The sequence below is a fragment of the Colius striatus genome, chromosome 3, assembly GCF_028858725.1.
Source record: "Colius striatus isolate bColStr4 chromosome 3, bColStr4.1.hap1, whole genome shotgun sequence".
Taxonomy (NCBI): domain Eukaryota; kingdom Metazoa; phylum Chordata; class Aves; order Coliiformes; family Coliidae; genus Colius; species Colius striatus.
The window spans coordinates 11,479,574-11,504,161 of NC_084761.1; the positions used below are offsets into that span (position 1 = coordinate 11,479,574).

General features: G+C 40.9%; 1 protein-coding gene across 1 annotated transcript in view; it reads left to right on the forward strand.

The window, feature by feature from the left end:
• FAM20C (FAM20C golgi associated secretory pathway kinase) overlaps positions 1-24,588 on the forward strand; it is a 60,242-nt gene that overhangs the window by 5,557 nt on the left and 30,097 nt on the right. The window contains exon 3 of the mRNA XM_061993950.1: positions 6,256-6,334. Within this exon, the coding sequence (XP_061849934.1) occupies positions 6,256-6,334 (79 nt within the window). The remainder of the gene's footprint in view (positions 1-6,255; positions 6,335-24,588) is intronic.

A 24,588-nucleotide genomic window follows, 5' to 3' on the forward strand; every position in this document is an offset into this window, starting at 1 on the left:
AAAATGCATTGGCTATGGCCATGTTTTGTACTGCATGGCTGCTAAGTGCATCGATCTCTATTTATCTCTTCAACCCCTTAGAGTTCAGCTGCATTGTCTGTTTGAACCAAATTCAGCAGTGTTCAAGCCATGAAGCCTGTCCCTTCTGCAGAGCAGTAGGATAGTTAAGGTTTATGTAGGGACGTAGAAGCTGGTGGGAGAAAAAGGGAGGTAGGAACAAGAAATAATAGCTTAGTACTGACTCTTCCCTTGATCTTTTGGGCTTGATCTTCACTTGTGCTTCTGGGCATGTTGCTTAACCTCTTTATGCTTCAGTTAACCTAGCAGCAAAATGGTTATCATAAAAAGTAGGAGTGAAATCCTGACCCTGGTGATGTAACTGGAAGTTTTGCCATATACTTCCTTGGGGCCATGAATTACCTAATGTGTCATATAGATGTGTCGTGAAGTTTCCATTAATTATGGTTTTGATAGAGCTTTCAGATCAACGGGGGAAAGGGCCACGGGACCAAAAAGGAAGATTTCTGATTGCTATTAGCCATTTCCTATGGGATTGTCTCTCTGTTAATGTTTGAACAAGGCTCTTCAGAGCACAGTAGGTCCACTTTTGCCCCTGCCAGAAACAGAGCCATGGTTTCTATCAAAGGTTCAGTATCATTTCCATAAACTAAAACATGAGGTACATTTGATATTGGTAATGGTCGCTGTGGGAACTGACAAGGAATGATCCCTACACATAAATCCCAGTCTAAAATGAAGTGTATGGAAAAGGAAGGGGACTTTTACTGAGGCAGAGATAGCAGGATTTGAATTTTGCTGTTACCATCCACTGCCTGCTTCTGTGGGGATTCAGGAGCTTTGTCAAGTTGCAAAACAAGAGGGAGCATATTGTTCATTTTGGTTTTTTTGCATTTAATTACACAGTGCAGCATCTCTTATTTTATGTTGCAGGTTCTTTAGATGTTTAAAAATATGTGTTTTAAAAGAATACCTGCTTGTTTTCAGCTTTACTCTAGAGCAGCAGCAGGGATTCAAAAGCATGTAAGCTGATTAGCAAAGAGTAATGTATTTGACCAAAGGACATTTATAGGACTGTTGCATTCTTTTGCATGTTCTTGCATATCTTTTAAGTTGTCTGGGGTTTTTTTCCCTTGTGATGAATTTTTGTTGTTTTGCTTTTTGGGTTTTTTTTTAAGGCAGCTGCAAAGATGGCAGGTTAGAAGTATAAATATTTGGAAGCATTCATAATGCCCAATCTTCAGGCTTCTTTTTGCAAGCAGGACAATGAAATATACAGGCTTACATCCATCAGATACAATGGGGTATTGCTTTATCCAGTTTCTTCCCAGTGTTCAGATTTGCTTTGGCTTTAATAGAATTAGGTGATTTGCTGTGCAAGTTGTTTATGACTACAGTAATTAGATCCAAACTGCAGCTAACCAGCTTTCTTAGCCACATTGTAATTTCTTTACTCAGCTTACATTATTTATAGAGGAGAGTGGTGACCAGACTGATCCCTCTCCATCTAACAGAACTACTCATACTACTTTGTAACATGCAACGTTATTTTAAAATGAAAACGGTGACAGAAGCAATTCCCAAGAGCAGGGAGCACCAAGGTGACATTTTCTTGATGTTAAAGTTTAAATGGAACAAATCAATGGATGGGAAGGAGCATCACTTTCAGCTCCCACAGTGACACCTAGAGCTGGCCATGAAAAGGACAGGACTACCAGCAGCTTCCAAGCTGAGGATGTGCCCTGCATCAATATATATATTTCCTATTCATTTTGTTAAGCATAAAGGGATAGCTCTTAATTTGATTTAATTCACTGAAAATTTCCTCTTGCCATAAATAGGAGCCCAAAGAGAATTGTTTTTCCACTGAGCGTTGAAACCTAGTTTTCAGAAGAAGCACATGCACAGGCAATTGCACATTCCCGTTGCCTTTCATAACTGTTTATTGCATGCATAAATAACCCTAGTTAGCTATTTCCTTGCATATTTACAAGATGTCTGTGCATAATTGTGGCAGCACTGTCAGCAGTTTAACAACAAATATGGCATGGTGCATTGTAGAGGCAGTGTGGTCTTGATCTTGCTTGTTTTGCTGTCCAGAGAAGCAATGCTGGGGGATTACCTGTGAGCAGGATAGCCTTTTGTCATTTCTACTGTGTTTAGTTAGGTTTTAGTTGTTGATTCTTTAAATTCTCAGGTTTGAAATGTTTGGAAACATTACCTGACTGAGTTCATTTCTGAACCTGCAATGCTTTCAGTTCATACAGGCAATAATTAGAAAGCAAGCATGCAAGATTACTCAAGCAGTGAGTAAATGCTGCAATTAACTAAGGTGGACTCTGCTTCAAGTCAGGGGGATAAAAAAAAAGAAAAAGACAAGATGCTAAATATAACATAAATTCTGGTGCTAAAGGAAATTATAAAAATCTTATCCTAAGAAAGAGAAAAAGTGCTGTTGAGAGTGTGCAAAAATCATAATGAAATGTAGTGCCATTGATTTACTGTATAAGAAAACAATGAATCTGCCAAGAGTCAACAGATTGATTTAATGTGCAATTACAGATGAAAGAGGGGGCTTAAAATGAACAGCAAAGCCTCTGAATGATTTCACAGGTCTCTTACCCTCCAGAAATCTTTTACTCTCTTAACTAAAACAAGTAAGGCCTTTAAAAACAAGTTAGCAGAATTGGCTGAACAAGAAGAAATTAAGAGATGATGAGGGCTTGAATTTGTTTTGAAATATGTTCTTTACAGCTTGTACAGGGCCATGTCTCTACCCTGGGGCAGAGTACTGTTTGTTAAAGCCAATCAACATGTTTATGTTAGATTTAAGCTTGATCTATAAATAGGAATCCAAAATGGATCTGAACGTCCTCTGTTTCAGATGTTAACCGCATCCCAGGCTTTGATTGGATCTCACTTCTCAGGCTTTAGCATTGCATAATTAAATACATTTTAAAATGTTTGTTGGATTCTTACCAAAGGCTGGGTTCAGAGGTCCTGTTGGGACTCTTGCTGTCCATCAGAAGACCATACAGTCTATCATGAAGCAAAACAGAGGAGCTGGAAAACCAGACCAATTTAAATTCCAAATCCTTTTGAGTGAAATCCCTTTGGGTAACATTGTGAGATGGTGTCAGATGCTAGCCAGAAACCCTGTAACATGCAGTTTTAAAAAGATGAATGAGATGCATCTTTTGTATTGAGTGGTGTCTGTGGATGAGGAAGGCAATTCAGGTCTTGTGGGATGAGGGGACAAGGTGGGAAAGTAGCAGATGTGGCATGTGGCTATGACAACAGAGTCACAGACGTAAACGAGACTGGGGATTTTTGAAGGCTTGATCCAAAGCCTATCAGAAAAAACAGAAGGAATCCCACCAATTTCACTCATCTTTGGACAAGACTCTAATCCCACAGACACTCAAACAAAAAGATATCTCAGTGAATTTTTTGCAAAGCCTCCCAAAGTTAGGAAGATTTCTGTTTATACCCAAAAGCCTTTGCACTAGGTTAGTAGGAAAAGTTAATGCTGCTTTCCATTTCATTCTACTTTGCAAGCAAAAGAGAGGTTTTGAGTTACCTGAACATAAAAAGTAATGCTGATATTGGGATTTGTTTTTAGCACTGTACTAGTACATCCGGGAGATGGATGAGACTTGATTGAAGGCATTTGCTGGGAGCTAATAGGTTTATAAAGGCTTTTACAGAGCTGCTCATGACTTGTGATGTTACAGTACATTCAGACTCCTTAAAAAAGAAAAAAAGTAAATTCAGAGTGTGACTGGTGGTTCCCTTGGAGTCAGTACAGCCTCACATTGCAAGGCCTTCTTAAAAACACCTAAGCCTGCTAATCATAGACGTAACAGATTGCAGTGGTGTAGCATCCTCCAGTTTCTTGGAAAATTGAATATGCTGCTTCTATGTATTATAAATTCTTCAGAAATGTTCCTATGGGCAGTAGGTGAAGGCACAAGGGCATTTCCAGATGAATAAACGGTGTCTGGAACAAGCTCCTGGAAGATGATGAGGCTCCTGCTGTTTGGCCATAATGGCCAGAGGTAGATGTTTAAGTGAGGTTTGAGCAGGAAAGGGAGTTGTGGGAGGAATATGAGAAAATGAGAGGGAAACCAGTATGCAGGTGTAAGTTAGGACAAGGGGAATGATCTAATCTGGACTCTGGGTCAGTTATTTCCAATGAGGTCTGCTCTTTTCTGGCATTGCCACCCCCAAGATTTGGGGACCCTGGACTCCTCTTAAGTCTCTTTAATTTAGAGATGCATGAAAGGGTATTGTTGAGATCAAAAGAGCAGTCTAAGTTCAGATGTTTCCCTCTCTGCAGGGTTTACAATGTTAAACTCTAGCCTGGACTTGGAAGGTGTCTTTGAACCACCTCCAGCCTGGCCAGCACATCTGTGGCACTGGATGAGCAGCCAAAGTGGGAATTTCTTCACGTGAGTCTGGATGATGTGGGGTGAAGCCAACATGGAGCTCTGGCACAGGCTCTTGGCAGCGATGCATGTGGCTTTCCATGGAATCGTTCCAGAGCACATAGCTTGTCTGTGATGGTCCTAGGGCAGCACATGGAGACTTTTGGCTAGAGGATTGCTGCTTCTCATTGCTTTCAGGCTCTGGGCTAGCTGTGAGAAGGCTTACTGCACCTTTTTCCCTCAGATACAGATCAACTGACCTGTTCTACACAAGAGAGGGAGTTTAATATGTGAAAGCCAAATGCTTCTGCTTTACCTGTTCAGTGCAAATTATTTAATGACCTTTAATTTATAATTATTTATTTGTTCCTTTGGGATAAACTCGGAATGCAGGAGAAGGCTGGGGTCAGCAAAACAGCAAGGCAAGAGGGATTTTATTCTAGGAGAAGTATAATTACACTGACCAGATTTGCATAGTATTTTGTTGCAAAAATATACATTACAAGCACTGAAAGAGAGCTGATGACCTGTCAGTAATAAGGCACAGAGATAAGCAATTAAAAGGATGTGCAGCTAATGGCATTGGTTAGAGAAAAAAAACGTACAAGCTATGTAAGTGGAACAAGGGCAGCTCTAAGCCGAGATTTACAGATCAAGGTAACTTGACATTTATGTAGTTCTTCAGTTGACACGAGTTTTGTCAGAACTGTAAAGAAAGGAATTGATTTTCTGATCATTCTTAGGAAAGATTTTTTAAAGGACTGACTCATCCACACAGAGGGCTGCCATGGCCTGCTTCTCTGAACAGAAAAGTGAATTAAGGAGGCAGGGTGTAGGTCATTTCATTTATTCAGAGCAGTTTTGACTGAGATGGTAAAAAAGCAGCTGATTTGCCAAAGTATGTATTTATCCTTTTTAAGTAACCTTATCATCAGGTAAAATGCATTTTTATGAACTTTTGAAACCTCCAATAAATCTCTCTGATTTCAGAAACACTATGATCTGGCTGTTAACATGATATTGTCCAAATTGTTCAGGCTGATATAAATAAATGTCAGTCTTAAATGCCCATTATCTCTCAGCTGGGAAGTGAGCACGTTCAATGTTTGAGCAAAGATGTCCCTCAGTGTGCAGTGAGGAATGCAGTCCCCTCCACCTGCCCTCTCTGACCCTCCCAAGCAGAGCCAGCAACCTGCTCTGCTCACATGTACGAGCCACATTGGGATCCCTTGAAGTTAATGAATAGGCTTGGATACATATCCATAGTGCACGGAGGAGATGAATTTACATATCACTACTGCTCAGCAACAATCATTAAAATCGAAGCAGAGATCAGAGATTGCTATAGCATCTGCTCCTTTTTAATTAAGGAGGTGTCTGCTGCACGTTGGACTGTACATCCCAGCTGCAGATGTCAGAAGCACCCCATCTCCTTTCCCAATGTGTGTCCCTTATCAAAAGGAACTCAAAATGCAGTTGCAAATGGAGAAAACAAGACTCCAATGGTATGTTCTTGTGCACGCACTTCAAGAAAGGTACCTGTGAAGCCCATAGCGGCCAGTTGAAGATGACCAAGACGTATTAGGGAGTACAGTCCATTTCTATTCCTGATCAGCAGCTCAAAGCCCTCACCTGTACTCTGTGCCTGCTGAATAATTGGTTGTCTAGTTAAGATTACTGGGCTTGGTGTTCAGATACCACAGTTCTGAATCTAATATAGAGCAAAAGATAGAGGCTTTTGCCTTGAGGAAGCTCATTGTGAGTAGATCCATATGTAGCATTTTAAAGCTGTTTTTTTTTCTCTCCCCAGCAATGAAATCAGGAGGCACCCAGCTGAAGCTGATCATGACATTCCAGAACTATGGACAAGCATTGTTCAAACCAATGAAGTAAGTAAAAAAAATATCTGTAAAGTGAAATTAGAGTGGAAAAGCCTGTTGCTGTTTTCTAAGCCATTAAATGTTTGCTGTAGCATCTCTCAAGGTTACTTTCAAGGTTCTTTAGGCTTGTTGCTGAATATAGAACTTCAAGATCTTTTGAAACCTTGCCCTGCTAGACCGGTCTTTGAAAGAGCGACTGAGAAGGCTTCAGATACGTTACAGTCTTCTCAGGAACATTATTCATTCTGATCTCTGTGAAATCTCTCATCATAAATACAGGATGTTTTCACCATTTCTTTCTTATGTAAACTTACTCTGCAGGTCTGAGCTTTATCTAGTGTCTGGAATATGGCCAGACAAGAGAGATGTTTCAGAACAGCTTTGGGAAGAGTTAAATAGTATTTGTCTGATAAATTAGAATTTAATCCATTGATTTATTGTTGTTTGTATTAAAGGGTTTTATTAGTCATTTGGCTGTGGCTATGCTGACTCCATGAAAGTGAGTTTATCCAAGAGTGGTACTTCAAGGTAATGAATCTAGAGAGAAAGGGAAAGAGTAGGATGATGCAGCCTTCATTAGTGCATCCCATTGAGATGAAGGAAGTTATTCAGATATAAAGCAGATGTAAATGAGCTCTGAATCCTGACCCGTGTGTTTGTGTTGTAATAAGGAAAATGACTCTATGCTTATTGTAGAGGGTTTAGCAAAGACATTCGGGACTACAAAATGTTTAATAAAGCTACTCAGTATCTGTGTCAAGAGTATCACTAGAATAATAAATTCATTTCCTTTTGTTCCCACTGTAGGAGAGTTCAGTTAATTTTCTCTAAGATGGTCCACAAAAGACTAAAGTAACAGAGAACAAGTGATTTGGAATATGTTTTGGCATTGTGTTATAGCTATAGCGGGGAGCATAGCTCAGGGTGTAAGCTGCTGGCTGGTGACTGAGAAATTCCATCTCACTATAAATTTTGCTGTAGACTGACTTCAGACAAGTACACATGTGTCTTGATATTATTTGTCTGCCAGAAGGGCCAAATAATTGGTCCCACTTCCCTTCAATCCAAATTTTGAGCAGGAGCCCTCCTTACGTGCATTTGTCCTGAGAATCACAATGAAATCTTGTGAACTTCAAGGAAGAACAGGCTCTTGTGCAAAAACCAAATGCCTCTGTATTATTTCTGAAATTGTACACAAACTTCTCTGTGTCTCCAGTGGATCACTGATTGCCTGCGAGAGGTCAGAGGAAGCCCGGTTAATAATGACAACGCAGAGGGAAAGTGGTGTCAGAGAACATCTACTCCAACACCTTCCCTCCCCTCTCTACCCTCTCCCTGATTGCTCAGATCATCACATCATCAATGCATGGGTCCATCCCCTGTGTCCACAAGTTTGATGCATATAGGCACAGTTCTTAATTGGTTTTTGTCCCACACATGAAATCAAGAGCCAGATAGGTTCAAGCAGCCTTAAGTATTTGGCAAAATTGTGGTTGTGCTGTTGGCTTTTTACATAATGTGTGATTTGTTTCTTCTCCATTTGCTCAGATGCAGATAGCCTCATTTTTTATCATTGGTATGACATTGTAATACTGGGAATGCTAATGAGGTCAAATCAGAAGTTTACTGTTTCAACTGTACACAGTTTCAGCAAGGTGATGGTTGACAATAGAGATATAGCCATGTTCCTCTGTAGAAGCAATCACTACGATCCACTAGAAAAATAGCAGAAAATGGAGATGTCTCAATCATCCCCTTTGCTTTATCTGAAGGGCAGCAATGCCCTGTTTTTTCTCACTGCTCTTTGCATTATGTACACCACTGGAAAAGGGCAGCATTAGAGCATTCAGCAGCTGTGTTCCCAGGCACCACACCTTACGGTAGCAGCACTGCTGCGTTTGTGCTGAGCATCACTGAACACAGTGATTTTGAGTAAGGATGTTTGCAAGCATTTGTCTTCATTCTGATAACAGTGAACAGGGAGCTAGATGCTTGTCTAGGGTAAATCTTCCTAACTCCTTTAGCATCTGGCCTCATTGGCCCCTTTCACCAGCTTATGGACTGTTGAAGTTCTTCATTTGCAGCATCATTTCTTCATACAAAAATAAGCAGCCTAGAACTAGGCAAAAAAATAAACCAGTCTTTAAAGCTATGAGACTTGGAGATCTTCCTTCTTGGAGGATCTTCTTCAGACCCTAAACACCTTCCAGGCTGTTTCTGGTGCTCCCTCTTTTCTGCAGGGTACCCTTCCAAGCCAAGCTTCAGAAAGCTGGGTGTGCCTTACCAGGGCAGGAGGTGATAGGGAGGTCACAGATCAGTGCCAGACACCTCTGGTTATCAGGAGTGGCAGCATAAAGGAGACTTTTTTTCTAAATAGTTTAAGGACAATAAAATACCATCCTGGTGGCTAGTTCTGAGATCAGTTCATTGAAGGAAGCCATTGGTGGATAGTCAAGACATCTCCATATGATGAATCCTACATGTTTCTGTTGTTACTCGATTAACATCTTTATGGCTTTTCAAAGCAGCAGGAATTATGCTTTCTTTCTCCTGAGTTGATAGGCCTCCTGATACAAGCAACCTTCTTCATAAACCCTGAGTAACACAGCCACTACGTAGTACCAAATGTCCAACTGCAAATGCAAACCGGAGCCTCAGTTTTTCTGCATGCTGGAGGAGGCAATGTGAATTGCATCTCTAATGTTAAATTGAACTGAGCCACTGTCTTTTTAGAAAAGAGTTGGGATCAGTAGGATTTCAGGCCTAATCCAAATGAAAATTGATAATCTGGGGTTTTCCAACCTGCCTGGGTTTGAAAGTACTGAAAGGTAGATGGTGTGAGGTACATATCATACATACATATTGATTCATTTGAACTATCTGGAAAGCCGTTTTTGCTGTCCATAGCGGAACTTAGTATCTTGCAAAAAGAATTAATACTTGTTTGAGCAGGATTGCAGAAGACAGGGTAAATTATGTGAACCCTTCCCTGACACAGCTGCACATCTGCTAGCAGAGGGGGAGGTCTCCAGACCTTTGGCAGTGACTTCTATAGGGGGGTCACAGCAAAATGTCCTCCCTGCCTAATTGCTAGAAACCCTGCAGAACTCATCTGCCTTGCTTTGTCCTTTCTCAGCCTCCCAATTCCATGTTGAATTTATCCAGAGAGCACGCCAGCTCCAGAAAGGCCCAGACAGGATTTGGAAATAGGGAAACTAGAATCTGCTTTTGACACCTTTTGTACTCAGTGTTTGGCATTAACTGACAACTCTTCATCTGGTCATTGATTCAGGCTAGCGGAGCAAATGAGAGGAGGGAAGCTTAACAGTCAGGGAAATGTGACAGCGGTAAATAAAGCCTGATCAGCTGCAATTATTTTATTTATTTGTGGCCCTGCATCTTCATTTCTGAAATAATTGCCCATAAAGTATTGCAGAGGAAGCCAAATCTATTTATAAATCCTACAGCCCAGTGTAGATTCCTTTGCTAATTCCAAATGCATCATAGAAAAAGCAAGTATTTGCTAAAACTCCAGGGAAGATTTAATGTATTTGCAATGTATCTTACAGTTAATGTGTAGTTTTATTTAGCTCACAACAGTTCAATCAAACGAAATTATTACCATATGGGACAGGAAAAAATAGCAACCTCCCCTTCTCCCATGATTAGTGTATCTAACTGTACCAGCATTGGAAGCATAATAAAATTTATTTACGTGATCACTGATGTCTGCAGATGCAGCTTTCTGTATGACTTACCAGGTAGGGATGGTGTAGGGACATAAATTTCAAAGGGTTTTGGCTTATTTGTCCAAAAGCAACATGCTCTTTATAGTTTTATTTGGTTTCCCTTTGTTTCTGCTAGCTGAAATAGCTGGCTCAGCAACAAAACTAACACACTATTTTTTTTCCTCTCGAGGCTTTATTCTTGAAGGGGGAGATTCTGCTCCAGCAGAGTCAATGTTAAGATTCCTATTTTATATGCTGGTGCCAGGATTTTGAGAGAGGTTTTTACAGTTCCTTCTGGAAAAGTCAAATAGAATCAAATAGAAAATGATACCTTGTTATTGGAGTTGCAAGGAAAGTGTCCTGTGGTATGTGTTTAAGAATGACATCTCTCATTCCCAGTTAGAGTCTGCTTTGTAGAAATATGTGGAAAGGGTATTCATTATAAAATCTTTGAGGTTTATTTGTCCCATTCAAAGAAGTACTACTGTATTCAGTGAACTCATTTTTGACTGAAACAGATAAAAGCCAGTTCTGTTCCAACTTTAGATTTTGCTTGATATTTTTAACATCTTTATTCTTCTGGTTTTACAAGTCACAGTACAGCCACATGGCTGTTTCTTTCAGTAGCTGAAGTTCACAGTTAAAGTCTTTAATACAGTAGAACCAATTAGCATCGGGGTGATATCAGGCCAGAAGAGGCTTTTGGGGTTGCTAAATCCAGACTCTTTGAATCAAGGCAATCAGCTCATGAAGACCCATTCCATTAACTGATCAAACACTGCTGACTGTCCTGTTTGTAACTTTTGCCACCACTATCCCCTCGAAAGTCACTGCTATAGAAATAACTTTGCTCACTGGGAGCATCTCTTGGTTCTTGCAGCTGCCACAGACATGACCCAGCCCAGTGCCAGCCACACAATGAGCTGGTAGTCATGGTCAAGTGCAAAGCTACAGAAATAACACAAGCATACATACCTCTCAGCTTCTGTAGTGTTTCTGTAGCATATCTTTTGGCTCAAAGACATAGGTACTCTTAGCTGGGCTGAAATCTAGCAGGCAAGGTCACAGGGAAGATAATATTTTTGTTTCTGTTGGCAAAACACAGCTTTTTACCGGCTTTTAAATGTCACACTCATAGTGACAAAGGATTAGCAATGTTCTTTAAGTTTCTGTTTGATTTCCTTTCAGAATTGCTCAACAAATAATGCATCTTTTGATAGGGATATTAAATAGGCTAAACAATCCTCGTAATGCAAACAACTGTTAATCGCTTTAATTTCCTACAGTTACGTTCCCTTTCTGAAGCTGCTGTGTGACTGTTGTACCTGCGAAGTGCAGCCTCCAGGCCTGATTATCATAGCAATTAGACTAGTGTAATTCTTCTGAATCGGTAGCATTGCTTCCAAGTCAGAAGAGTTGAAATGAACTTCAGAATTGGGGCCACTGGAAGATTGCTTTTCTTATTACACTGCATATCATGCTGTTTTGAGGAAATACATTTTGCAAACCTGTTGCATTTCAGCTGGCAGGCATCCAGTATAAACATACTGTTATAAGTCAACATAGCAATTAAATCAAATTGCAATGTTTTCTCTGAGCAGCTAGAGAAGTGAAATATGCATACAGTAGATGCTATGCTAGAAGCCTTCCAGGATTAACACTTGGGCACGCTAAAATGTGCTGCACGAAACCGGGCTGAACAGTGACTGGTCAAAGTACAAATCCACACGCTGTGTTTTGTCACTTGGCTTAAACCTTGGTACTGTACCAGTCACTGGGGAACGCTGCTTCTGTGGAAGGTGTGTTGCTGGAGACCTAAGGTTGAATAAACCGATCAGAAAGGTTGAAGTTGATAATCCCAGAGTTTAGTTTCTATAGGTGTATTTTAAAATTGCAAAGAGTGCTGTCTCGTTACGTCATGAAGAAGAAAGGTTTTCTTTGCTGCTGGAGGTAATAGTAATCAGATGTTCTGGGGAGCTCATCCATGAGTTTTTGGGATTTTTAAGGGCACTTAAATCCTTACCTACCAAATCCCTGCTGAAATGTTTACCCGAGTGAGACTGACAAGCGTATTTGATTGTACTTACATAAGGAATAAATCTGGAGTAAACTAGATTAATTTTAGCACTTGATATTTAAAGTATATGAGATCTGAATGTGGTCCTAAATAAGGACAGTAGAGGTTGCCATGCAGTATTTTAGTTCTGTAACTTCTGGTATATTATACACGAACTGTTTTTCTCTTTTGTAACTAATCCTGTTGGTCAGATCAGGCTTCTGCAGTGCTTCAATGCAAATTGTGTTTTAGGACTCAACTGTGCCTGTGGTCCAAATTTCATTTATGCAGATTGGAAAATTTGCAGTGACTTCAAGGGGAGCTGGAGCAGGATTGAGGCTGACTGATAGCCCTGGACAGCAATGAAATCCAGTCTTCTGTCTGTCACTGTGCACTGCGTTTCCCCTTGCCACAGCTCAGCAACTGCTGGCTGAAATATTGATTAATCCCATCGAACCCAGGAGAAATTTGTTCTCAAATTCTGCAAACATGTTTATGAAATAACCCCAGAGTCAAAGTGTGCAAAGTCCAGGTGGCTCAAAGGCTGTCCATTTAGATTAGGATCTGTAGGGATCTGTGTCAACAGCGTTTCATTATGCTGGCAGCCAGGAAAGGGAAAACAAATCTTTTTACCTCTTGTTTGGCACCAGCTCTGTTGTGCTGTCCTAAACTGAGCTGCCCTGGGTTATCCCCTCCTGGAGCCAGGCAGGAGCTGCTCTGAGCCAGGATGGAACAATATGAGCCTCAGTGGTGGGAGGGAGCAGACTTTCCTCCAGGAAACCAGGACTGTTTTGCTGGATATCACTATGTCCTGGGGTTTCAGCTCCTTCCCCTTTCCCAGCACTGGGAAGCTTCCATCCACCACTGCTGGTGAATTCTCCCCAAAATCCCTCTCCCTTGACTTCCCCATGGCATCTTCAGCTCCTGGCAGGAGAAAACTTACTCTGCAGAAACATCAGCCTCGCAGTCTCCTGTGGTTTTTGCACAAATAATTCGAGCCTTATCTTTTTCTTAGATCACTTGTTGGGGTTTCTCCAGCAGAGGATAACTCAGTGCTCAGTATCTATTTTTGTTCTTGTGTTACACAGAAACAAATAGTCACAGGTACTGACTGTACCTGCCTCTTACTGCTCTTTTAAGGGAGAACTGAGTGGGCAGTCATATTTTACAGTAATGTCTCTGCTTGATTAGCCACCGTCTAAGTGCTGATAGGCTCTTGCTAATTAGTCTTTGGGAACAAAGTCATGCTGGTGTTTATTTTTTTCTTTAAAAGACAGTTATTACAGGAGCTATACCACAGTGTAACAGGAAATTCAGTGTCTGATTTTAATCAAGTTACTTCTTCATTTTAATCTTCTACATACCAAGAAATGCAGTCCTATGGCTTTGTCTTTTAATCAGATACCTGCTTTGAGTTCCTCAGTTTCTTATTTCACATATATTACCCTGAATTGACAGTGCAGAAAAGCAGCAAACATTATCTAGGAAAGAGCTGGCATGAAATGCATAACCTGTAATTTACTGCTAAGTAACAAGGCTTGGCACGCAGGGGACTCAGTGGCATAGCAGTGAGGTAAGATGTCCTTAGTAAATCTAAGCAAAAAAATGTGTCCAAAATGTTTTCAGTGGGATATGCAGATAGTGCTGCCCTGAAATATTTAATGGGAATTTGTCTCCGTTTCTCAGCAATTTATAAGTCTTCAACTAGGCTCAAGAGACTAAGATTCAGGGAGGGAAAATGATTTGTGCAAGACTTGTGGCATAAACCAGAGGCTGAAGCTGTTTTCTCTCTGGAGCAGCAAGCGTAGCTTTATCCTGGAGACAAGTTGTACGATGTTCATCTTCCCCAATTGGGAGGAGTTATATTTGGATGTTTTATGGAGATAAATTGTTCTCTCTGCCCCTGGTCCTTATGTCATGCTTCTGGGGATCCCCACTGCTTTGGAGGATGCAGATAGGGATTTGGATACTCACACCAAGATTTGTTTGCAGTTTGTTTGCTCTTACACCATCCATCTCATTAAAGCTCTCAATATTTCTACAGGTTTCTCGAGTTAGGGCTGCTGGCTATCAGAAGGGGCAGGAGATAAGTAGCAATGAAATGGGTCTGAGCAGTGTACCTAGTGGCTAAGGACCAACATCCAGCTTCGATAGAGGTCACCAATTCAGGTGACACAGTCCCGTGGTCAGTGACCATACAAAAGCTGGGTGGCATTTGGGAGAGACTCACAGCCGTAGTAACAGCGTCTTGCAGGTTGAGACAGGAAGGTTTTGGCAAAGCTGAGAGGATTAGGAGAGAGTGCACAGCACATGTCCAAATTGCGCCTTTGGCCCGGTAGTATTGGTGACTCACTGCTGTAAATAAACAAACAAAATGTGTTCAGAATAGCCATAATAGCTGTTAATAACACAGCTTTAGGACATGCTGGACACATGTGCCTTTTTATTTTTTTCTTTTTGGTTTCAGTGTCTGGTTCAATAGTGTTAGCACTTTTGTTAACTTACAAGTTTCCACCTTGCTGTAATGTTCTCCATGTGGGTAAATGAAAGTGAGAAAGCCTGAGAGACTCATTTGCATGTGAAGAAGTAGCAGAAAACCAGAGTAAATAGTGTCTCCAAATGTGTGGGAGTTGGAGAGTAGGGGGGGGGACAGCAAAACTGTTGTAAATAGAAGCAATTTAAAGTGCTGGATTATGCACTACAGATAATAAAATACCTCAAGCCAGCACATAAGCCAGATTCTGTCCTCAGCAGCAGCATTCAACTGATCTTGTTAACACTTCAAGCCCTTTTTGTAAAACCTGCTGATCGATAGTCCAAATTCTTCATGCTGGAGTGGTCACCCGGCCAGAGAACAAATGGTTGTGCATGGAGACCTGTAACAGTTAGGAGAAATATTGTACACAGACTTCAGATAATACAGTCTGTATATGGATTTTAAACTGCTTTGATTAGCTGGCATGAAGCAGCAGAAGAAATGAAGACGTGAAATTTATCTGTAGATCTAAGGGGAAATCTGGCAATAATTGGTATTATTTTATTTGTATTTCAGCATGAATTACTTGTATTTTGTTTGATTCTATCTCATGATACACAAGGAGACAATTTCTACCTGGCTGATTTATATTTCCTTGTATTTGTGCATATTTGAATCAGTGTGATATGATAATCCAGCCAAAAATTTTCAAACAAACCTCTTTTGCATCTGATTCTTTAGGGGTTTATTAAGCAGAAAATGTGATTCCAGGGGCATAAAACCCAGAGGTTTTTCAGCCTTTCATGTTGCAAGCCCTGGTTTTGTGTCAGGGCCCTGAGTGAGCCTCAGCCAAGAGGAGAGGAAAGCAATGCTGTGGTTTGAATGCCAGCTCTGCCTCTTGGGGCTGACAATGGCAGAGACAACTTAAAGCAAAATACTGGGTTTCTCCACAAGACTAAGATGTGGGGCTGGGGTTTGTTGCCGGCAGAAGGACAAGATGCAGTGATGAGAGTTTGTACTAGCCCTGGGCAAGATGGGGACCAGTGCCACCAGGAGCGTCTGTGTATCCCCTCTTCCGCAGCATCAGCCAATCTGACGTGTCAGGGCTCTGACACCAGCAAAACAGGGTGGTCAAGGAGGACAGAGTCTGCTTTCCCCATTACCTGCCTCATTTTCCTATTCCCAGAGCCAGCTCCAAGTTGAAACTCTCTTTTTTTTTGCTTTTGGCAGCCTCCTGAGCCCAGGTACTAGAACTGGGTAACAGTTAATTTAGCCTAAAACATGCCCTTTTTTGCTCTGCCTGACCTACTTGTCGCTGCCTGTGGGGAGCTGCAGGGGTTTCTGTTCCTCCCATGCCTTTGCTTTGGAGAGTCAGGTTTTTGTGCTGCTGATTGTATCACGGTGTCTTGAAGTTATTTTGGCGCACACTGGATATTTTGGTACAGAAGCTGCTTTTTATGTGCTCCTGTAACACTCAGGGCAGCAATGTTTCGCCTGAAGCAGCGGCGAAGGCTCTGCTTTCACGCTGTGTTACCGCAGGGCAGTGCCAACCTGGAGTGAGTCCACAGCTCCGGGCGCTGTGAGCACAGCCGAGTCCTGCTCTGTTAGCAGTCGGCAAGGCTGTGCAGAAGAGATGGGTTTTGCAGTATATCCAGTCCACCTATTCAAATCCAGGCTCTTTTGGCACCCGTGAAATTGTCTGACAACTTGTGAGCGGGCACCATGCCATGCAAGCAGATGGGCATGAATGTCCCGGCAGCCAAGAGCCTGTGATGTTCATCTGGCAGAGGGGAGTGAGAGCAAAGCTTCTCAGTGCTTGTGTCCAAATGCCTGTCCCTCCTGAAGTTACCACGGGAAGAGCAGGCACAGCAATGAGGTGTCTGGTTTGGGCACAAGGTATTTCAAGGCAGAGATGATACCTCCCACTTTCTCCCCTTGATTTCTTCTGCTCCATCACTAGGACAAGGTAGCATCTGAGATGCTTTCAGCTTCCCACTTTGTTGGGGATAGCCAGCACCTGGCACTATCCTGTGTCCTCCAGAGACTCACCTTGAAGGCAATAGCATAGCAATTTTTTTTAAACTCCCTCTGCTGTATGGTTTCCTGTGAGATGCTGGCCTTGCCAGAAGTGAATCCTGAGGTAAAAGTACTAAAGCATGCTCTCGGAGGCTTCTCAGAAGTTGTCACAAAGGCTTTCCCTAAAACCTAATGCCAGGGAAGGCCTTCATGCATGTCACCCAAGGGCTGGCATTTCTCATACAGGCATGCATTTCATGACGATTGACACATCATTAATTGTTATTAATTAACCCCATAATCTGAAGGATGAGGGGAGCAATTCATTGCAGGCCTGGATCCTGTTATTTCTTTGAACACACAAGTCTCCTGATCTCCTGCACTCCCAAACCCATCTGTCTTTGGGACCAAAGCAGCTCATAAAGAAGGCAGGGCTAATGAACAACCTTTTATAGCTCCCCCCTTCAACTGCCTTAATTTCCTGGCAGATGCAGTTCAAACATAATTTGCAGGAGCAAGACTATTTGTATCTTTTAGTCAGTTTAGAGGAAGACTATGTGAAAAGAAATGGTTTTTTGGTTGCCTTTCAGCCTCCCTGTGTTTCCTGCCGTGTAGGGTCTGATGCTGTGAAGAATACAGAACACATCTGTAACATAATACTGGCTATGCATGTGGACGGTTTTATACCTTTTTTAAGGCTAGCCATGCTACAAAAGCCCAGTAGGGCTTTCATGCTAGGACAGAAAACCATTATGGCCTCTCCATTTTCAGCTCCAGTGTGGTGACCTTCCTACCACATTCCATAGCCAAAGCCATGCTGCATCCAGTGCCAAGCTGCACCCAGAACAGCAGCGGAAGGGAAGAATTCTTCCTGGGATGACTTCAACTGGACTTTGATGGTGTCTCTGAAGGCTTTATTTTCCTCTAATTGTTTTGAGCCAGCCCATATCTTCTGCCAGTTCTGCCTGGTGGCCTCTAACAATCTCGTATGTCAGGCAGTAGAATGATTATAGCTTCATTTAACTTACTTTGTCTGCATTTCCCTTTCAAGGAGCAACAATGCAGCAATTCTGTGTGGCCTAAGAAAATAGATTGTTCTGTTTATCCACAAACACCAGATTCTTGGGATGATGCCAATCTCGATAAGACATCAGTGGTGCTGATAAGCCAATAGTCATAATCACTGATCAGTGTTTTGCTGATGTTTTGTCAAGGCTTTGTGTCCAATATTGTTGACCCTATGCTTTGCCTATTATGTGCTGCATCCTTTGGCAGGAGAAAGACTGTCTCGGGGATCAGAATAGTACCTATACTCCAGGAGGTGGCTAAACCCCATTCTGTTTGTCATGGCTCGTTCATTTTATTCGGGATCGTACATCAGGGTTCATCCCTGCCACACAATTTCAGGCACAGCAGTGCTAATCCTGCCGTTTTGCATCTCAGCAACTGGGAACAGCCTCCCATTGCTGACATCTGAATTACATTTTTGACTACAATTTCCTTTGTTATATAAAAGGAAGCCAAAAAAAACACTGGGATTGGAGGCTTCCTCTCTGGTTTAAATAACACAGACCTTTAAAAGCATGAAGTTTATGAGTCATTTTTGTGTGTGTAGATACTGGTTTTAGTTGTTTACTTGCTTATTTGTGAAGGATTTCGTTCTTTTTTCCCTGCCAATGCAAGTTTATCACTCTTGATACAGTAGGACAGTTTGGAAAAGCTCTTTCTTATCTAACTGTACTGTTATTAGATTACTGGATTCTCTCTTCTCTCCCTTCCCATAAAAAATCACTCCCTAAAAGGGTGAAATTGCAGTGTATCGAATTGCCTGATATTGCACCAGTTCTTTCTTGCAATATCTTCTAGATTTTAATAGCTGCTGGCCTTGAAACTATTTTGGTGTTACCAAAGACGTTTAATGTCTGTGAACTTACGGAAGGTATTTTCTGGCACTCAGCAATGAACTCCAAAACCCCAAAGAATTATACTCAACAGCCCTGAATTTCAAAGCCTGCCATCACTGCAAGCAAGGAATACAAATCCATCATCAGGAGCAGGATTTTAATTGCTTTTGAATGATTCTATAGAAATCTAAAATTGCTTTGTGGGATGAAAAAAAAAAATCACCACTTTTATCTGTGAAGAGGTTTTAATTCTGGCGAATAAAATAAGTGGCTGCTGTAATAATGCAAGGGGGTTTTTTTTTCCCCTCTGGCTGTGTAGCTGTTCCTTCAGTCTTTGCCTGCTGGGATTTTATCCTTGAGCAGTGAGACAGTGGAGTTCATCAGATACTATATGTGGCAATTGCCAAACCAGGAGAGGCTCTTTTGTGGCTGGAAGATTTGTGCTTCTATTACGTTAGCTGTTAAAAAATGAGACCACCTGCATTCTTTTGCAATGTGACCTTCTCTAGCTTAGTCATATGCTGTGTTTTCTCTGTGATCTGATCTGATTTTAACGGTAATCAAAAGGCCAACAGTGCTTTAAAACCCGGTAATACCTTGACTCTTTCTTTACAGTTTTCACTTCTTTTTTTTTCCCCTCTCTTTTTTTTTTAATGAAAGGAATGAAAACCTCTGCAGACGTTTCTACATCTGGCTTAGCTTCTGGTTAAATGCATCCTCAGGGAGTGCTGGAAAATATTACTTCTGTTTAGAAGAGAAGTAAATGAGTCATATTTTCCAAAATAGTTTTCAAGGAAAGGGATATCAGAAGCTGTTTGTATTTTCCTCTTCAATAGATCTGGTGAATACTTAAAAATTGTCTGCATCACAAGAGAAATTACACTAGAGTGTGAATATTTCCATTACCTTGGCAAATGGCAAATGCCTTTACAGCTGGCACATATCCAGAGAATGGGGATCACTGAGCACACCCCAGGGACAGTGCAGGTGGTGATGGGCCCTTCTCCTGTCCTACCTCTTTTTCATGTGTAGGGTCAAATACTGCAGCTGACCCTTGGAACAGTGTGAGGATGGAGCTAGGCATCTTTCTTGTGTGAAAGGTGGAGGAGAGCAGCATGTCTCCTACCTTGGGCAGGTTTGCAGGCGGAGCAGGAGGCTTTTTCCCCCTCCTTCACCTCCTGGGTGGACTGTAAGTGGGATCTCGTTGGTCTGCAGAAGTGTGTGGCTATCGAATCTCTGCAGGTGCAGTGGAAGGATTCTCCTGGGTTTCAGAGGGAACCAGATCTGGCCTCTCATCTCAGTATTTATCTTTGTGAATCAGCTGGAGGAGTCTTCTCGCCTTCCCTAAAGTATTCAGGATGCCCGAGGAAGGAATCACAGAAAAGGAGATGTTTAGGGACCCCAAACTGGAGACCACAGTGGAGATGAGGATCCTGTCCCATCTCATGCATCTCCTGATTTATGCCAGAGAAACCCTTTCTGAAACCCTGAACAAGCTTCAGCCCAGGCCAGGGCACAAAAAAGATGTTATTCTCCCCATCTCCACCCAAACCAACGTTACCAGTGTAGCTAAACCTTTTCAAAGGCTCTCAAGGACATTAGCAGGCATCTCTCAAGCGGACTCATAATAGCATCTAATACTGACCATTAAATTAAAATTATTGAGCAGGATTTAAGGAGGAAAAAAAATCTCCACAATCTAGTGGTGTATTTTTTAGTTAGCATTTTACTTACAAAAAGATGATTGGTTGCAGCTTCTCAAATTTTGCACTGCCGTTTTTCCTGTTATTTGAAACATGTTGATACTAACATGTTGTATTAAGGTACAGAAAATCTTCCTACTGAGGGCTTTAAAATATTTTTAATTATTTTTTAGAAATAAACCTAGCCCTTACTGTATTTTTGAAAGCCAATTATTTTGTCCTTTCTTGCACAACTACACAGTTTAATTTTTTTTTTAAATATAATTTTTTTTCAATTGTTTTATTTCAAATTGACCATAACAAACCAGACAACCTCTTCAGGATTAATTTTCCACCTATCTGAAGAAATTAGCTATTTCTTTCTCCCTCCCACCTCGAAGCTGTGCTAGAATGGTTACCTGGATACCCTGCCTGTAAAGAATGTATGTGCTGAAGCAATTTAAATAGCCTGATTTGTCATCTAACTGCAGACATCATTAGCAAAGCATTATTTGACTAGAACATTATAGGCTGAACATGGATAACTCCTCTGTGTTGAGGAGAGATCTAATTTAACCACCTTGTGACCAAATATTCCCTGTCTTGAGTGTGGAGCTGCAGCAGGTCCAGTGTGAGGAATTCGAACTGTATCTGGGTGGGAAATTGTTTTCCTGTGGTGTAGAGCTATTGGAAATGTATCTGCATAAGGATGAAAACAGTCTCTATCAAATATGTTCTTTCAGAATCTACTGATTGCTTTATTTTGGGGCAAGGAGATAATTTTCATATGATGGGGAAGAAGGAAAGGAAGGAAACATAAGCCTGGCTTTGAGGGTTTTTCCCCTGTAACTTTTCTCCTTGTCACAGTCCTCATTTCAATTTAGTTCCCTGGTTATCATCTCCGGTTTTAAAATGGCAATTCCATCAGGATGGAAGGATTCTTTTAAAAACAAGTGGTAAAATTGCAATGATGACTTAAAATTAATTTTATTGTGTATGATAGTGTGTAAAGCAGAAAATAGTGGCCTCTTCTGATAAATCCTGCATGTCAAAAGGTAGAAGTAGTCTGGGAATCTCACTATTGAGTGTGGTCAAGGAGGTAGTCTGTGCATAACAATAAAGAACATGTAAAAATCAATCTGAGCTTTAAAAAGAGTGGTTTTTTGGCTCTCAAAGTGCTCTTTAGTTCTGGACTGAACCTAACGTACCATTTTAAGGCTTTAGCCAAAATCAGATGATTTATTATTGACTCAAATATGATTTGGAAAACAGCTAGAGTCTGTAGATTTCTCAGGTGGGTTCAATAAACCTACATCCTCCTAATCTAAGATAATTCTACAGCTACAGCTGAATTGCAGGAGCACCACAATTGCATAGCTGCCAATTACATATTCCTGAACATCCTTCTTGGCAAATCAACTCCCAAATCAGGTTCAGGAATCGTCGTCTTAAATGAAGCATGGTTACAAAATACTCTACTGATCTATAGTACAAGTCCTTTTCCTTTAGTCATAATTGATGTTACAAAATATTTTATGGCTTCTGTCATTAGTATTCCCAGTTGGCTCAATCTGCAATTTATTTCATGCTGTAAAAATGATAAGAATTTTCTACTGATTAGCAGCAACAGTAGAGCATGTTTCTAGATTTATCAACATGAGATATTTTTGGGTGGGTAAGGAGTCTTTTGTCTTTGAATTAAAATGTGTCTAGACACTCCTTTTTTATTGCAATCTAGCTAAATGAAGATACTTTTGAGGTAGTAATTAAATTATTTCAGTGACATACAGTCTAGTAAGCACAAGGCTTTGGTATAATGAATATATTTATTTCCAGGAAATCGACAGTATTTTCCTTGCCATTTGTAGGACTCAGCATATAAATAATGCAAGCCATGCTGTGCTGCTTTTCAGTTCAACCCAGGAAATTATGCCATTAAAAATGCCAAGGTTCTTTCAGGCACACACAGACACAGCAGGTAAAGAGAATATTCATGTGATGAACAGTGACAGAAGCAGCATCAGCTAATACATAACCCAGCAAAGCACACCTCAGACAATGAAACTGTTTGCAGTAATTATGGCATGGAATGAGGGTATTGTTTAACTTGGCATCATGGCAGTCAAATAATGATCCATCAAAGCAAGGTCTGAATTTGTAACCCAGGGTTTTGACTCAGAGATTGCAAAATAGGGTGAAGTAAAATGAGCTTTGGAGTCTCCTCTGACACCCCGAACACACATAGTCAATAAGTGTAATGAAAATGAAACTTCATTTGAACAGTTTTAGAAATAAAAGGTCCCCATAAATTCCTCACGGTCTTGTTTTTGTTTATGGGTGCTTGTTGCTATTTGAAATCTGCAATTCAGCTGTTAAAGTACCTCCTTTACCAAAATAGCAGTCGATCTCATAGTGCTCAGACAGCAAAGATCATCCTGTGTATAAGAGCACAGTCATGTCCCCTTCCTCAGTAAGGTATGAGTGTTTTGTGTGTTTAAAGAAAATCTATCATATGCCATTTGTAGGCATTACTTATGCATAAGGAGACCTTTAGTATGTGTTACAAAAGGAAATCAAGTACATGATGTGCCTGGAAGGAGTTTATCGAACTATTTATGGGCTGATCACATTTTGGGCTAGAACTGACTCGGTTATTTTTAGTTAAATAATGTTACTGTAGTAGTTGCATTTATAAAGAAGCAAGAAAATTCTCCTGCAATTCAAAGAGCTTTCTTGATGAGTCTCGTTTCAAACCTTAATGTCCCTACGCTCAGTGTCACTGGAGGAGGAGTTCAATCTCTAATGCTGTGGGGCTGCCTATCTAATTGTGGATCGATGAGTTGCAGCTCAGAGACAGACTTTAAACTCCTACAAAGCAGCTTTGTGTGTTTTTGTGCCTTTCCTTCTTCCCTCCCAGCTGTGTGCAGAGCTTTCGAATAGACTCTGGTTTGGAAGTGGACTTTGTTTGCTCTCTGGCAACCCAGATGTCCTGGTCTTAGCTGGGTTATAGTTAATTCTCTTCTTAGTAGCTGCTACAGGGCTGTGTTTTGGATTTAGTGTGAGAACAATATTTATAAGGCACTGATGTTTTAGTTGTTGCTAAGTAGCATTTATCCCAAGTGAAGGACTTTTCAGTTTCCCATGCTCTGCCAGCAAGAAGGTTCACAAGAAGCTGGAGGGAGTGTGGCTGGGACAACTGACCCTAACTAGCCAAACTGCTATTCCATGCCATAGAACGTCACTCTCAGTATAGACTCTGGAGTGAGTTGGCCAGGAGGGACTGATCACTGCTCAGAGACAGTCTGGGCTTCAGTCAGTTGGTGGTGAGCAATTGTGCATCACTTGTCTTTGCTTGGGTTTTATTTCTCTTTTTGTTATCTTCATTTTCATGACAATTCTCATTATTATAGTCTTTAATTATTGATATTATATCTTATTTTATTTTATTTATTGCACTGTTCTCAACACATGAGTTTTACCTTTTTTTTCCCCACTGTCTTCCCCATCCCACTAGAGCAAGCAGCTGCGTGGTACAGAGGTGGTACCCACGTGGAGTGGATGTGTTTCCCTAATTGTTTTGGACTTTGTACAGGAGTGAATTCAGCTGAGCACACGTCTCATATGTGAGAAGTTTTTTCTGGATCTCTCAGAATAACTCAAAAAGGCCAAAAAGTCTCATTGTCTTGGGAAAAAACAAAAAAGCCTCAAGCTGCATTCTCATCTTTATTTTCCTGGTAAAATTAACAATTTCAGGCAGTTGCTCTTTGATATGCCTTTAGAAATAAGTTCCAATCACTTTAGGGGTGCAGATTTAAGACATAGCCACAGCACATCATTAGCATGAGTGATTGTTCCTTCTAATAAAAAAGGGAATGGAAAACCATTAAAACTCATGAAATAATAAGGCAGAAGCATGTAATTTAATATGATCATCTATTTGGAAATGAACATTGTGCATAAATAATCAGGCTTATCAGCAGGGAATCTATGGCCATCTAACAAGTAAGTAGTTTTGCAGTTGCCATCTGACCTATAGATAAGTGGAAACAACATCCTCATTAAAATTATAAAACTAAACATTAATCATTAGCAAAACCAGCACTGCAAGATGCCCAGGAACTCTTGTTATGTCCCTTGGAGCTGTGTGTGTATCTAATAGCAGGATTTAACTATTAAGGTCATATCGAAAATAGATCTATTGTTTGGCCACAGTGCTTAGTGGCCTGCTACAAAGGTAATCAGATTTAGGATGTAGTTTGAAGGCATACTGGAAGGAGGAAAATTGGGAAGAAAAGATGTATTTGGAAATGTGTCCTGAAAGACATAACTTCAGAGGGAGTGTCCAATAAAGAGTCTTTAGTGGGGGTGAAGTGGGTTTTTAGTGGGGATGAATGTTGTAGT